The 17,026-nt window shown below is 33.0% G+C and overlaps 1 protein-coding gene across 2 annotated transcripts in view; it reads right to left on the bottom strand.

Annotated features, from left to right (window-relative positions):
* Positions 1-17,026, bottom strand: part of LOC135202401 (E3 ubiquitin-protein ligase SMURF1-like) — a 160,411-nt gene that overhangs the window by 20,035 nt on the left and 123,350 nt on the right. Inside the window, exons 7-13 of one of the 2 annotated variants that reach the window (XM_064231792.1) lie at positions 14,382-14,570; positions 13,620-13,792; positions 12,334-12,583; positions 8,581-9,364; positions 8,183-8,361; positions 7,494-7,659; positions 6,833-6,988 (exon numbers count right to left, since the gene is read on the bottom strand). In XM_064231792.1, the coding sequence (XP_064087862.1) occupies positions 6,833-6,988; positions 7,494-7,659; positions 8,183-8,361; positions 8,581-9,364; positions 12,334-12,583; positions 13,620-13,792; positions 14,382-14,570 (1,897 nt within the window). Of the gene's footprint in view, positions 1-6,832; positions 6,989-7,493; positions 7,660-8,182; positions 8,362-8,580; positions 9,365-12,333; positions 12,584-13,619; positions 13,793-14,381; positions 14,605-17,026 lie in introns of both variants that reach the window. The other variant, XM_064231793.1, reaches the window with a different exon arrangement.

Below are 17,026 nucleotides of genomic sequence, written 5' to 3'. Positions count from 1 at the left end.
TGCTGGCAGCGTTCCCAAGTGAGCGCCGAAGCGGAATTTTTTTTTTTTTTTTTTTTTTTTTTAAATCACAGCACGCTTAGTTTTCAAGATTAAGAGTTCATTTTTGGCTCCTTTTTTTGTCATTACCTGAAGTTTAGTATGCAACCATCAGAAATGAAAAAAAAAAATCATTATCATATATAAATATTGGGATATATGTGCGAAAAAAAATTTCATATATAATTGTATACAAATCGTGCTGTGAGCAAAACGGTTAAAGCTAACGAGTCGATTTGTTTTCCGTTGTATTGCACACTAAATTGCGATCATTTTGGTATATAACACATTGTAAAACAATCAAGGCAACACGCAGAAAATATTATCACAAAATGATGCATGAATTCGTAACGCGCGGACGTAAAAAAAAAAAGGCAGTTTTCAAAAATTCACCATAAATTGAAATATTGTGCTAGAGACTTCCCATTTGTTGCAAAATGAAGATAATTGATTGAATATTACTAGACTGTAAGTGTTGTAGCTTAAAATTGCAGTTTTCGACCATTTGGGTCGAGTTAAATTTGACCGATGGACAAATTTTTTCTATTTATCGTTATTTATATGAAAATATTTCAAAACTGATAAAAAGCTACAACCATAGGTTGTTTTTTGTTGTATTCTACAAGAAATTGTGCATATTTTCATATATAAAACTTTAAATAATGGCTAATTTAAAATGGTGCAAACATTACGACAAAAATTTCTGATTTTTTCGGAAGAGTTACCGCGCGGACGTAAGGAAAAAGTATATTTCATAAGTTCCCCATAAATCGAAATATTTTGTTAGAGACTTCCAATTTGTTGCAAAATAAAGGTAAATGATTGAATATTACTAGAATGTAATAGTTTTAGCTTACAATTGCGTTTTTTTACCATTTCGGTCGAGTCAAAGTTGACCGAAGGTTGAAATTTTGGCACTTATCGTTATTTATATGAAAATATTTCAAAACTGATAAAAGTTACAACCATGGGTTGTTTTTGGTTGTATTCTACATGAAATTGCGCACATTTTCATATATAAAACATTATGTAACGGCTAATTTAAAATGGTGCAAACATTACGACAATTGGATGAAAAAATTTGATTTTTTTCGGAAGAGTTACCGCGTGGACGCAAGGAAAAAGTAAATAAAATAGCATTGGTTTATTAATACACAAAAAAGAAATATACATTCATAATAATCATTATTTATTAACATTGTCTTTATAGAAATACGAAGGAAAACTTTGAACGCCCGTATCTCAAAACTATACTTATTGACCTTCAAAATCTATCTCCTCACTTAGTTTTAAAGCTACGTATAACATTGGAATTTGGTATATAACTCAAAAAGACATTAGAACAATCAAATAGAGCCATTTTTTTCCAATTTTTGTTTCATCTTTTTTTTATAAATTTTTTTTCTCGTGATTTATAGGGTTTATTTTTTTTACCATATTGAAAAATTCATATCTAGCAAAAAAATTACTTTTAGAAAAAAACTCTCCATTTGATTGGAGGTCCTACATCAGGTCTATATATGGTAGTAATCCCAGGTCTTAATATTAAATATCAAAGGAGGAGATAGAATTGAAAAATGTTATTTTCGGATAAATTGCCCTGGCGTCACAAAACCGAAGGTCAGAGGCGAAAATCATATGCGGTTTGGAGATGTCCCAAGTCACCTTATTAAGTGGTATGAATGTCAAAGTCCTGTCGTTAAAAAACGGCATTAGCCGGCCGGCCCCCTTAAAAGAATCAGGACAAGATTTAAAAAATTCTTGGTCAAGACTAGACATAAAAAATTTGCAAATAATGGGCTCAAGGGAGAACCCATGCTCACACCATCAACCTGGGAATATAATTTATTGTTAAAAACAAAGGCCGAGTCTTGAATGGCAAGTTCTAAAAAGTGCTTAAAAAGAAGCATATTAAAACCATGAAATAAAAATTCTTCATTTGGAAATATTCTATCAATTATGATATTTATGGTTTCATTAATAGGGACATTCATAAACAATGACTCCACGTCAAAACTGGCCATAAAGAGTTCACTATCCTGTTTAGTTATTTGATCCTGAAATTCTTAACGGTTTTTCACATTGTATTGGTTAAAAGAAAACTCATTTAAAATAGATACTAAAAATTTAGATATATTAAAAGACGGACTGTTGTATGCTGCCATAACTGGTCTAATAGGCAAACCAAGCTTATGAATTTTTGGTAGTCCGTATAAAATGCTAAATGCAGAGCCAGAGAAAAATAGTTTTTGAGGTATGTATTTTCATCAAATATGTTTTCATTTTTTAGTTTCCTTAAAAATCTGTTAATTTTATCTTCACGTTTATAAATATCTAAAAAGTTAGGCTCTCCTAGAAGTTTAAATTTAGTGTTATCAGAGATAATTTCTTCAATTTTACTTGTATATTCAGTTTTTTTAAGATTACAACACCTTTTCCCTTGTCTGGCTTATAAATAACTATATCATCTCTTTTTCTAAGTGTGAGTAATAATTCATTCTCTTTTCTAAAGAACGGAATCCATGAGACCTTCAGTTGAGAATAGGTCTTATGGACCAAAGAGGAAATTTTCTATTGTAGATTGCTAACATTTATATTTACATCAAGCTTGATGAGGCGTAGAAACAACCACTTCTAACAGATTAAAGAATCTGACATAGTCAGGTCTATGAGAAGGTAAAGAAAATTCAAGCCCAAACGAAAGTAAAAATTCTTCTCTCTTAGACAGCATGTAGTTAGAAAAATTAAAAATACAATTATAATTTTTGTTGAAAACAGAAAGTAGCAACTCCCAAGCTCTGTAATTACCTTTGGTGGCGCTGGTGAACATTATCTATAAAATCATTTATATGTTTATTAAAATATTTTGGGAAAATCAAATGGTCCAAAAAAGAAAAGTCATATAATAGTACATTTTTCAGTTGTGTAACAGTAATATTAAGCTTCTATATTGCAGTCTGCTTTGTATCAATCTCTTTGGAAAGAAGTGTCCTTAACATATCTCTGTAAAATTCTGTACTATAGAGGCCGGACTTATAGTTTGAAGCAGATAAACTAAGGGAAAACTTCGTTCAGCTCACAATACTGGAGGAAATCAAGATCGCATATTGCTTTCTGGACCTTAAGGGTTGCCTCTCTAATATTGTTAACAAACTTAACTTTGCATTTTAAACCACTCATTCCAATGATTGCATTTTAAACCACTCATTCCAATGATAGACGCACCAAAGAAACTAATGTATGCCTCCATACCATATATACAATAGCAAATTTTCACAACACCTAACTAGAATTATTGAAAGTGAAATTCCATCTAAATATAAAACTTATATCAATATCAAACAACCAAAGCAAAATAGGCTTTTTTTCTGCTTCAAAGATCGTCTGCAGCAGTTCATGCGATCCAACGTAGTATACAAATTTACGTGGCCGGGATGTCCCGGAATTTACGTTGGATCGACTAGGAGACTGCTGCAAATGAGATTCTGTAGTCACTTGGGCTTTAGTTTTAGGATAGGTCAAAAATTAAGTAGGCCTGAACACTCAAACATAAAAAAATCACGCAATCAATTGTAAGATAGAGGTGAAGAAATAACACCTCTATTTTAGGCTCAGTTAATGATTACCTAACCACTCTAGTCATTATATATTAAACATCTTGTTCCCTCATTGAACAGTGGAGCTTTATCTTCTCCACTTTATCTGGCATAGTACACTTTTTAACTTCTTGCCTAAGTCTAGTTATTCTACCTCATTCCTTCTTAACCAACAATTGGTTGCGCCTTGGTATTTGTTTTAGATTTGTACTTTTACTTCTTCGTTTTACTTGTCATTAACTTTTAATCCATTCTGTAAATTTTAAGTTAATTTTAACCCTCTTACGCCGATTGGACGTATTAAACGTCGAGTCAAAATGTCTCCCGTATGCCGATTGGACGTATCATACGTTGGCTCAAAAAAGTTTTTTTAAAAATTCGCGGAAAAATACTTATAGGCCTACCAGCCGAAAACTTTTGTATCACGCTCCTTGGGGGATGCTGGGAGTTCACGGATCAAGGCGTTGTTTTGTTTACAATCGCTACGCAGGCGCGCAAGCGCGAATTTCTTTCTTATCACACTAAAAAGTATCAGTGACACATCTCGGAAATTATTTCGTCACTTTGACATAATTTTTGCACCATTTTAAATTATCCTTTACATGAAGTATTATATATGAAAATGTGCGCAATTTCATGTAAAATACAACAAAAAAATACTCATGATTGTAGCTTTTATCAGTTTTGAGATATTTTCATATAAATAACGATAAGTGCAAAAATTTCAACCTTCAGTCAACTTTGACTCTACAGAAATGGTCGAGAAACGCAATTGTAAGCTAAAATTCTTATATTATAGTAATATTCAATCATTTGCCTTCATTTTGCAACAAATTTGACGTCTCTAGCACATTTCGATTTATGGTGAATTTATGAAAAAACTTTTTCCTTACGTTCGTGCGATACTCTTCCGATAAATTTTTTCGTGCGATTGTCCTAATGTTTTGCACCCTTTTAAATTTGCCGTTACATAAAGTTTTATATATGGAAATGTGCGCAATTTTCATGCACAATACAACAAAAAACAACCCATGGTTGTAGCTTTTATCAGTTTCGAAATATTTTCATATAAATAACGTTAAGTGCAAAAATTTCAACTTTCGGTCAACTTTGACTACCGAAATGGTCGAAAAACGCAATTGTAAGCTAAAACTCTTATATTCTAGTAATATTCAATCATTTACCTTCATTTTGCAACGACTTGGAAGTCTCTAGCACAATATTTTGATTTATGGTAAATTTTATGAAAAAAAAAAAAAAACATTTTCCTTAACACGTTCACAAAGCGGTAACTCTTCCGAAAAAAAATCAGAATTTTTTTGTGCGATTGTCGAAATGTTTGCACCATTTAAAATTAGATGTTACTTAAAGTTTTAATATATGAAAATGTGCGCAATTTCATGTAGAATACAACTAAAAATGATTGAAGGTTTGTAGCTTTTTCTCTTTTTTCGAAATATTTGCATATAAACATCCACGATAAATAGAAAAAAAACCACGTTCCGTCAAATTTGACTCTACCGAAATAGTTGAAAACGCAATTGTGGGGGGGAAGCTAAAAACTCTTACGGCCTAGTAATATTCCGTCATTTTTCTTCATTTATTTTGGAAACAAATTTGAAGTCTCTAAAACAATATTGTGATTTATTGTGAATTTTTGAAAAATATATTTACCTTCACTACGCGCGCCGATTCGCGCCCGCAAGTCTCCGAAATACGTACATTGCATTATCCTAATATTTGCTCCTTTTCATATTAGCTTTTTTATAGAGTTTCATATATCAAAATGTGCGCAAATTCATGAAAAATACAATAACAAATAATTGAAGGTTGTAGCTTTTTCCATCTCCGAAATATGTGCATATAAAAAAATATATATATAAAAATTTCGACATTCGGTCAAATTTAACTCGTCCGAAATGGTCGAAATCTGCAATTCTAATCTAAAACTCTTACAGTATTGTAATATTCAATCATTTGTCTTAATTTTGAAACAAATTGGAAGTCTCTAGAACAATATTTAGAATTACGGTGAATTTTTGAAAATAACATTTTTTTACGTCCGCGCGTTTAAAAATTCGTACATCATTTTTGTGATAATATTTTTTCCGGTGTTGATTTTATTGTTTACTATGTATTATATATCAAAAGGATTGCAATTTAGTGTACAATACAACGAAAAAAAAGTAACTCGTTAGCTTTGACCGTTTTTTGCACAGCGTGATTTGAATACAATTATCTATGAATTTTTTTTTTTTCGCTACCATATATCGCATTATTTACATATGATAATATTATTTTTCATTTCTGATGATTGCATACTAAACTTCAGGCAATGGAAAAAAATGAGCCAAAAATGAACTCTTAATCTTCAAAACTAAGCGCGCTGTGATTTTTTGAAAAAATTATTTTTTCCGCTTCCACGCTCACTCCAAACCGGCGCCGGCATACAGGAGAGATTTTGATTTTTAGGGCTTCGGCGTAAGAGGGTTAATCTTGTATTCATTTTACTTATTCTTTTTTTATTTTATGAATCCAGCTTTCATTTAATGTTAAAATGTATAAAGTTTTTTATCTCAACAGACTGAAGATACACATTTTATGTGCAAAATCTCTAATAAATGTTCTTCCTTCTGATATGGTTGTTTGCAGTTTCCTGAATGGTTGTATGTGATATATCTGCATAGCCTATAAATACATATACATATATCTATACATTATCTATACATATCTATTTTATATCTATAATATAGTATCTATAGATCCTATTCTAATCTATATCTTGTATATCTATATATATTGATAGATCTATATATATATATATATATCCTATATATATATATATATATATATATATATATATATATATAATATATATATCTATATATATAATCTATATCTATATATATCTATCTATATCTAATATAATATCTATATATATATATATATATATATATATATATATATATATATATAATATATTATAGGAAAGACTGAAAAGAAAGAAAAAAATATACCTGGACCTTATACAAAAACGACTCAAGAGCCATTAATAGTCTACCACGTGTAAAGTACATCTCGTTACAGGAAGTAACCCCAAGAGCATACTTTGCCTTCCAAAGTAATCCCAAGAACATACTTTGCTTTCCAAAACTAACTTGGAATAGTATACACAAAACTCTGAATATAATCACACTTACTTTTAATCTTGTGTTTGCTTTCCAGTCTTCAATGTCAATTTTTCCTAGTCCACCAATTATCAACTCTAGCTCTCTCTCATCAAAAGGCTTCAACAAATGTTGCGGTACAACCTCTGTGAAACCTTTCTGGAGAGCTCCAAATTGATGTTCAATACCCTGTGGAGAAGACAAAAGTTGAACAATACATTTAATGACATCTGCTATGGCAAAATTTTTCATTACGTCCATAGTAAACAACTGACCAATATTTTAATTTCATAATTTAGTATGTATCCATAACTATGTGAAAATAAATTATTTGAATATTGCTTTCAGGGCTAGCCACTGCCACAGTTTTATAGTACATGCACAGTAAATATTCATACACAAATTTATTAATATTAGCTTTTAGACATTAGAAGAAATTCCTGTAATATTTGTTTATCTACTACAATGACTCATCCATAATTATCATGATTTACTATATCAGTAGTCATTAGTACTACAGCAGTTTTTTTCCATGTGCTAATGAAAACTATACTGTATTTTGAAAACAATGAAAAAGTACAATAATTTTACACACACAAAATTCCTCCGCACACTTGCTAAAAAAAATATTAAACATTTAAGAAAAAGATGTCAGTGATAATTCAGTGAATGAAATGACTATGACAAAACATACCTGCATGAACCTGTAGTTAACATACAATCTAACATATTCCTTTTTATTATCCTCAGTGACAATAACATTATTGCCACCTGGTTTGAGTTCCTTCTTCTGAAGTACACCAAAACAGTCATGTTCTACAGTAAATGTAGTGTCAATAATATCGGTGATTACATTCTCCCTGTAAGGGGGAAATACTTTTAAACTAAATGTACAAAGATATCAGTTTATCAATTACATCTACAAACTGTGAAAGTATTCAGAATTGGAATAATGTGTTTTAAATGAGCAGTATGCCTAAAAGGTTTCTGGCTTCAAGTTACATCCTTAAAATGTGTCAACTTAAGTTTTTTAAAGTTGAATTTATGTCCTCTAATGCAGCCCCAGCAGTTGGAGCAGGGGAATAATAAAGGAATTGGTAAACATGATGGGCAAAAAATGAACAAAAAGTTAAAAAACCAAAAGCAAGATGGCTTGTAGGCTTAAAGTGCAAGTACAGAATTTTATGTACAATTTAAAGGTGCCTCACAAGAGAGGTTTATTTTGTTACTTTTAAAAACAGCATATTCATATATTACAAAGAAACACTAAACCATTAAGAACATTTGAATTGGTAATCTTTAAATCTTTAGAATCCTTAACACTAAAGATTGTTCCACCTATAAATTACCTACAAAGAAAAATATTTCATCACGCAAACTTACAGCATCCAGTTGAGAGATCGATGCAAGTCAGGATCAACCGCTTCTATATCATCCAAAACAATGAGCTTATTAAGTAACATTTTGTAGAATGGCATAGAAAAGCCTCCATCAATATAATGGCCATGAAACACGGCCATTCCAATTACGCGACCCACAAAGTGAAAGTATGAGAGATGTTCCTGGAGGAAAAAATTTAATATTTCATTGGAGATGTCTGAAATACTCTTACCATTCAGTGTTTCATGATCAAATGACTAACTAAACACAGCAGCCTGTAAGGATAGTGTCAATACTGCAAAAGTTTTCTCGAGTAATATTACAATGAAACTTTTGAACATAATGGCTATTTATAAACAATGTCAAGTAAACTTATTAAAAGTAGCAGTATGTGAACTTACTGGATTAATACTTGAGTCTGGATTGATTTGTAAAGTGTAGATGTCATCTCGAGAATACTGGAAAAGTCCGTAATAAGGATTGAGCATTTCATGTGATAAGAGGTATAACCATTCACGAGCAACACCTCCATAATCTAGACCTTCTTCTCCCTTAAATTTAACCATAAGTCTTTTCCTAAGGTCTTTGGGTCTCATCTTCATAATCTGGCGATAAGACTCTTCAAATATTTCCCCACGTGGAATATCTAAACGACAATGCCCACTCTGGGGTTGTAAGCACTGCAATTCTGCACGCAACACTTTCATTTTGGCCACTAAATCACGCTTGTATTTTGGGAGACATTCACTTTCAACGTCTATCACAGTTGGGTCTTTAGGAGCATTGGTATTGTTATTACTGCTGATTTGTAGGTTGGTGGTGTTATTCTGAAGCACCACAGGATTGTTACTACTATTAACAGTACTATTTACACTAGTATTAACACCACTTCCTTCACTGCTCACACTATTACTAACACTAGTAGGAACAACAGTTGGACTGGCAGGTGTGCTATTGACCGAATTATTAGGTTCTTCATTATTAGGAGGGGGGCTACTGCTACTGACAGTTTCTGCATTTGAATTAGCTTCCGGTGATGGTCCTCTGCTACGTGAAGCACTATTTCTCCTACTACTATTACTTCTGTTATTGGGAATACTACTACTAGTTTCACTGTTTCCAATTCTGCACTCACTATTATTGCTATTTTCAATAACACTTGATCTATTGCTCTCATTACGTGACCTGTATGGGAAAAAATAAGAGTACAGTACATATACTGTAATTTGAAGTAAAAAATGCATATATATGTAAACTAAAATCTTTTCCTTTTATCAAAAAATCAAGATTCACCTATAAAAAATATAAAATCATTCCAAACATTGTGTTCTGTAACAGGACAAAAGCACATTATGTCCAATACCTTATACTGATGATTATCTATTTTAAAAATAACTAATATAAACCATTGCCATATAAACTCTCATGGAAAATCCAGAGCAAGTGGAAAACTTCTACCACAGAATTTTTGGTGTGATGGAAAAATTTGTAACTTCAGGTTCTGCAAGTTTAAAAGACTGTATACCATATATCCCATGAACTTGAATTATTCCAATACAGCATAAATGTTTCCAAATAACTTTTTCCCTCCTATGGAATAGATATAAAACTAGTTTTCAAGGTTCACTTTCAGCATGAACTCCCACCAGTCTACGGTAGGTTTTTTCTCTCCTTTACCCATATTTTCTTTTCCTTCCTTTGGAGTCTCCATCCTGATCTGGTGCTACCTGGCTTTTCCGTGGAGATAAGTTCCAGAACCCACCACAGAAATGCAAAAACTCTCTAAAAACTGTTATAATGGCTAAATACCATGTACCCATGTACCCCTAACTAAAATGCTTAACACTGCCTATTTCAACTGTTCACTGCCTAATTTAATATGAAAAAAAGCAAATTTGTGATAACTTCAGAGATACAGCCCATAGAAAAATTTGCAAACTGGTAAAAGTTCACACAAAAATGTGAAACATATGTTCAAAAAAATCCATGACAAAGTGAAGTGCGGAAAAGTAAGGTAGCACTGTATACTTCCATATCCCTTTCTGACTTACTCTTCCTCTTCTTTTCCCACCTTTAAGATCTTGGTCACTTTTCCCGCCACAGGACATTAAATCTCTACAGCCTTTTCTCATTCATCCCTTCTAGGAAATTTTAAGTTTTTTTATCAGCACCCATATTACTGATACACACAATGGTATACGTATGCCTTATTTATTGTCCATCTTTCACTTTTCTATAGAGATATTTTCATGTAAGCTATGCTCAGAACTGATGCTACACGACTGCAAAGGATTTTGTTCAAAACTCACTAACTGGCAACTGACATGCTCTAAATTTATCTATTTTTTCAATGTGAAAACACAATTATTGCATACAATGAGGACATAGTACATTTCATAAGAATGAAATCTGTCATATATTTAAAAACTGTAAGAAAATATCACATAGCCAAAAAAAAAAAAAAAAATCATCATCATACCTCATTACAAATGTTAAAATAAAAAAAATGAACAAAATTTTATAACATTCCAATGCAACCATAAAATTTTAAATAGTACTATCATTATTTTTACTCCTCAATGCTGAAAAAATGTAAATAAGTAAATACAAACGTAGACTGCATCCACTGAAAACAGTGGGTTGAGCAAAGCGTGTGTAAAGCAGCCATTATGGAAAGTTTACTCTAGTCTTCACCGCACACTGCATACTTAAGACTCGTCACCAACTCCTCCCAAATTCTTGTTAGCCCCGCTTACAAGAATTTAGGAGTTGGTGACGAGTCTTACATATGCAGCGTGCGGTGGAGACAAGTGTAAACTCACCCTTAGAGTGGGGTACAATACAAACCACCTGGTTAGCATAGGTCTACAATAAGTAATGACAATGAAATTATCTTGAAACCATGAATTTTATATTTATTAGAGGAATATTTGGATTTTCGTAAAAATAAAATTATTTGGGTTATATGTTTTAACCACTTCAAAAATTATGCTTATTAGCAAATATTCACCTATGCAAGACTTCTTTTGTTAAAGCCAAGATTTTGTTCCTAGGCCTAGGTGTGTTAGATTTCTTTGCTTACTATAAATACATCACAATTAGCATTCACATCTCTATATTAACCATTTCTGGCCAAAAAACATATGAAGTTATCTAGACACTCTTGCAATTCAAATTACCTTATGAATGAATAAATTATACACCAAAGGCGAGCAAAAGGACTTTTAAGAAAAACAAGAGTTCCATAGACCTTGACATTAATACTAATAGATATTCCAGTCAACAGTATCTTCTCTATATACTAATTAAAATTGTCATGATCTATTATTCCTCAAAGAACAGGTAATCTCAACAAATAAATTCTTCATTAACAGAGATTATATTGCAGAAGGCTTAGATTATTTTTTATAACATTAACAGGCAGCTTGAACACAGCCTACAACTTCAACATTCAAAGAAGAATTTTTGTAATTCCTATTCCTATTTTGAAAATGTTGTCATGACTGTTGAGCTTATAGGTTGACCAGCCCAAGCAGCATGTTGAGCATGCCGTCACTGATGACACCGCTAAACTTTATGGCACCATGCTCTGAGCTCAGCAATGTATAATAATGATAATAATAATAATAATAAAAAAAATGACAAATTTTACCAATGCATAAACAGGATCATATTTATATAATCATACAGAAAATTGTATTGTGAATTCGCAAACTTGTCGACGCGTGACATTAGAAATGAAAATAAAAAGTTCAACATTACTCGGCAATGTTATGCCGAGTCTGAGATTTGGGACGATACAAAAAAAATCATGTTGTCTCAGATTTGAGCATAGCTGTACCACTGATCTACCATTCTCTTTCCATTCCATCTTGGCTGGAGCTACTTTTATTCAATACCCTGTAAATCCCTGTTTCATAGTTCAGTGTGTCCCCAGGAGAACAGAAACGTCTACCACTTCAAAGACCTGCTCATCTACAACAATAGGATTCTCCACTTTCCACTCTTCTAACTTACTTTAGGCATCATAAATCTCTTCATGGAGAGTTTGTAATCCTGATTACTTTAAATAAAAAATTATTTGGAAAAAGAAAACTGGAGAAACAGTTACCGTCATAAAAAAATATTTTAACAGCCCAATATAATTCAACTACCTTAAAATATTGCTGAGTATGTGACTGTTTGAAAGTCTGGGGTCGGTAAACTGTGTGGTGCGATTGCAGTGGTCCAAGAAGTAAGGCCGTCCACTAGCAGTATGCCTAAGTTCCCAACCAGGGGGAAGAGGAGCTAGTTCATCTATATTAATATGGCCTAAATCTCTTGGCACTCTGGGGTCGTGCCACGTAGAAGTACCCAGGTTAACATTGTAGTAATAAACCTGGCCTTGTTGTGTTGTTCGCATTTCTGAAAATAAAGGGTTAAATTACTATTAATTTGTGGTATAGTTCCAAGAACAAAATGTATTAAATGCCTTATTTACTTTAAATGAAATATTTCAAAAACACTTGAGACTGAATATGAATCATTACATAATGTTGCAAATGACTTCCATATCTTATTACAAACTGCCTTAAAAGTTCTTATTTCTAAAACTAATGGTAGGAAAAACTGAAAATTATTATAAAGTGCCTTGCAGTTTGGCAAAAGAGCAAGTCTGGTAACTATGGCCTATAAACATTTTTATGCTGTTGTTTTTTTTGCACCAAAAAGTAACAACCACTTAATTAAAAAATCGACAATGATCATCAAGATCTCTGGTAAAAACTTGAATAATAAATTTCCACAATCTATCATCTAAATTTCAAATTCAAATTAAAATTTATGGTTTAAATCAGTACTAATGATTATTCAGGCTTTTGTAAATCAAACTCCATGTATTATTAATACTATTTAGTTACACGAAAATTATAGTTTATCATGAACATTTTCAAGTATCACTCCTATAAATCTTCAACCAAAATTCAAATTCTAAACAAAAATCTTTCCTTCACTTTGTACATTTAGATCTAATTAGTCTGATGGGTATTTTTATAGTCTGATTGATGTTTAAGTGTTTTTTTTCAAGTTCTTGTGATTCTAACTTAACTGAGACGCCATGAGAGCAGTTACACTCTTATCTTTCTTCATACTAAGTTTACTTTTAAAGCCTCTCTAAGCATTAAAATAATACCTGGAAATACTGGCATATGGTAATGTTGTTTGCAATGCTACACAACAGATATCTGCCATATAATTTGTAATTTTTTCACATTTACTTTCAGCTGAATGTATATATGCTATGACCTTTCTCTGTTACTTCACTATTACTAAACACCTAAAAACCAAAATTTTTTTTATTATGATATATTAGTATAGGGGTTCAACTGTTGTATATATTCTGTATCTGTTACTGTAATTGAAGAAAAGTTTTGGATGGAAAATAATGTTATGGTGACATTACCAAAACCCTCCGGCAAATCTGGAGGTTGGTGAAGCTGATTGCGTGAAAGGTAGTGACGGTGACGAGCTGACCGTCTTCTGACAGAATCAGGATTGCGTCTTGACTCTGCAGAATCCCTCTGACTCTGGCGTTCTATGCTATCTGCTCTGCTTCTTCTGTGTTCTCTAGGGTCCCTTAAAAGAAAACCGAAACATTACAGATTATAAACTCTTGTTTTCTGAGGTCACTAAAATATAAGTTGAAATGGATATATGAACATCATGTTTCTGTCTGACCAACAAAATATTTCACATGAGACACAACTCTAAATTTCAAATACTTAAAATATAACATTTTATAATTACTAACAATAAACAAATAAAAAACTGTATATTCTGAATATGAAAAAGTACATAACTGAGACTTCACACCTCCACAATAAAAAACTAATAAGCAGGAAAACTAATATGATCCACAAACAAGATAACCACCACATGGCAAAATAAGACACTAGAATTAAATAAATCCCCAAATGAGTCCACTCATTAATTCCACATTTTATACTGGTAACAGATGTGAACATGCTCTCAGTGCACTTTGTATTTAAATTTCTATTATACTTCCACTCCTATTTGCCTCTACAAACCTCACTTATGTTAAAAGAATTCAACTCCTAGGTAAATTTTGAAAGTAAGTTCTAAGTAATATCTGAAAATCATTAAAATTACAATATAAAATTCCCTTACAAAACTCTACCATTGTTAAAATACAGTATGTAATTACCTTCTGACAGGCGTTCCTTCCGGCGGAACATCCGATGAACTAGTGTTTGGATTACTGAGGACGATATTTCCAACCCCAACAGTAGAGGAGGACATAGTGGCAGTTGTGCTTGAATTTGATGTGCTAATAGTAATGGACGAGGTGGAGAGTCTGCTTGGAGAAGCCACCACACTGCTGCTGTCACCCGGCCTGCAACACGTGGCACTGTGTCGTGAGGTGGGTGCTGCAAGGGGGCACCATGAAGAAGAGCAGGGTGAAGAAGGAACAGTGCACAGGGAATCGTAGCCATAGTGATGAAGAGGAGCCATAGAATGACGAGAATGTTCGTCATCCTCATCATCATCATCACTATCTAAAATGCTACAAGGTGGAGCAGACGGCACAGAGGGTGGTAGAGGAGGGCAAGAGGAATCATAGGGGGGACACTCCTCTTCCCCAAGCCCAATAGTCTGGTTAGGGGGTGGAACAAAGGGTGAGGACGAAGAGGTGGATGTGGTGGTGGTGATGGCTGCACGATGAGCCTGACTAGAAGTTCTAATAAACCTAGGTGATGCAGAAGTGGATGAAGAAGTGGAAGAAGGGCATGCCTGACTAGGAAGACTTCTGCTACACCTGGGAGAAGCAGGGGAAGAGGAGGGAGAAGCAGAGGAACAGGGAGGAGAGTTGCAGGCCTTGGGAGCAACACAGGAGAAGACAGACGAGAGGAAGATATAGATGGCACATGGACACACGTACGTCTTGTCACGTCGCCTGCGATCCACTCTGTAACAAGCCAATCGGAATACTAATCACTTCTGCCTTTCTTTATCAAGACTGAACATTTTCTCTGCGTTTCGAAGTTGTGGCCAGAAGTTGCTCTATGCATGTATATATATATACGTGTATATATATATATACGAATATCACAGGGGTGAAATGCCAAACTTATGGTAAATCCTGACTTCCTTGAAAACTAGCAAAAACTGTATCATTATATCAACAATCTTACATTATGTCTGAAAAATTCAAGCTAAAGAGAAACTCCAGTGGAAAAAGAAGAGTAAAAACTGACTTCATGCTTCTAAAGAGTAAAAAAAATGCTTCTAATGTGTAAAAATGATCTTGCCCTCCTCACTTGAAAGCAAACTTATAATACAGTACCACAAGTCATTCATTCTATCCAGAGCTAATCCAATCAAGGACAAAAACCACAAACTAAACCCAGCTGCTGCCTTTCTCCATTATTAAAGCCTTTTTTTTTTTTTTTTACTGTCTGTCCATGTACCAACTTTGCATAAGAACAAAAACAAACACAAAAGACAGTGTAAGGGTGCAAGCAAGGAAGACAAACTTTTGCAAAGAGATGAGGTACAAGTTAATGCAAATAACAAAACTCTGTATATACATAGTAGGTGAATCCTTAGGTTACTTTCCCTTGTTAAGGGAGGAGAATTCTGAAACAAAATACAGCACATGCTAATAAAGGACAGACTTGAATGTCACTTTAAAATTTTTCTTCAATGATGCTACTATCTATTGCTGTGTGCAGAAAGGTAGTGCACATGTGGTGGCATGTACAATCTACTATACTGCAATCACGTGACAGTAAATGCTATTTATGTTCAGTGACAACTGGAAGAAATTAAATTAATACAAGTAGTCAAATTCTATCCACACCATGTTAAATATAAGCTTCCTACAAAATCTTTTAAAAAGGATAAGCAAGGAAAATTGCCCATACTGTTTTGCATCCATATACAACATGAAATTACGTAGGAAACCCCAGAAGGGCAGGAAAATATCAATCTGAAATGCTCTGCTATGCAACCCACAGTGATTCATTTCCAAAACTGAAAGATGTATTAAGTTCCTCCCTCTCTCTCTCTCTGTTATTTAATTGTTTCCCCTTTGATTTCCTCATTTTTATTGTCTTATTTAATTTTCATCATGTTTTGTGCATCTCCGTTATTATTGGTTATGTTACCGCAATGTGTGTACAGCATTTCAAAATTGTAATTTTTCTGTACGGGCTATATCACTTCTTACATCACAGATATACCATCCATATACGTACATATACTTTGGAGATCAAAAAGCCTCAAGTTGTCCGTAATTACTTAAACCATCTCAAAACCTCATGATGCTTTGTGCCCTCACTTATTATGAGTGATGAGTGTAAGCCAAATTAATGTTAGTAATACTAATCGATTAGTCTTTGTTGAAATTGAACAATAAAACATTCTTTACTCTGGATGTTGTATGGTTTACAAGGGGGAAATAAATGATCCATTTGCATCAAGCAGCACCAGAATAGTACATACGTATCTGTAACTCTACACCTCGGTACTTTTAATACATGCCACTGCACTATAAAATCTTTTGTTACCCATAAGTTCAAGAAATTGAGGAAAGCATTTAAGGAGATTGGAAAAAATACTGTACTGAGAACACCAAGAGCAAGTACACTGCAAGACAAAATGGCAGTACTACTACAATTCATTTCATGAAAAAATAAAACATTGTAGCCAGATAAAACAGCAGAGTAGTATATGAGAGAGAGTATGAATGTGTTTTTTTCACTCTCTAAAAGCAGTGCTACTACATTGAAGCAACTGCAAGTTAACAGCGAGCATAAAGCTTAATTTTTGAAGAGGGAGTACATGAAT

Source organism: Macrobrachium nipponense, chromosome 30 (assembly GCF_015104395.2).
Source record: "Macrobrachium nipponense isolate FS-2020 chromosome 30, ASM1510439v2, whole genome shotgun sequence".
Lineage (NCBI taxonomy): Eukaryota > Metazoa > Arthropoda > Malacostraca > Decapoda > Palaemonidae > Macrobrachium > Macrobrachium nipponense.
Note: the sequence above shows the minus strand (reverse complement) of the source record. Positions and strands in the feature narration are given on the sequence as shown.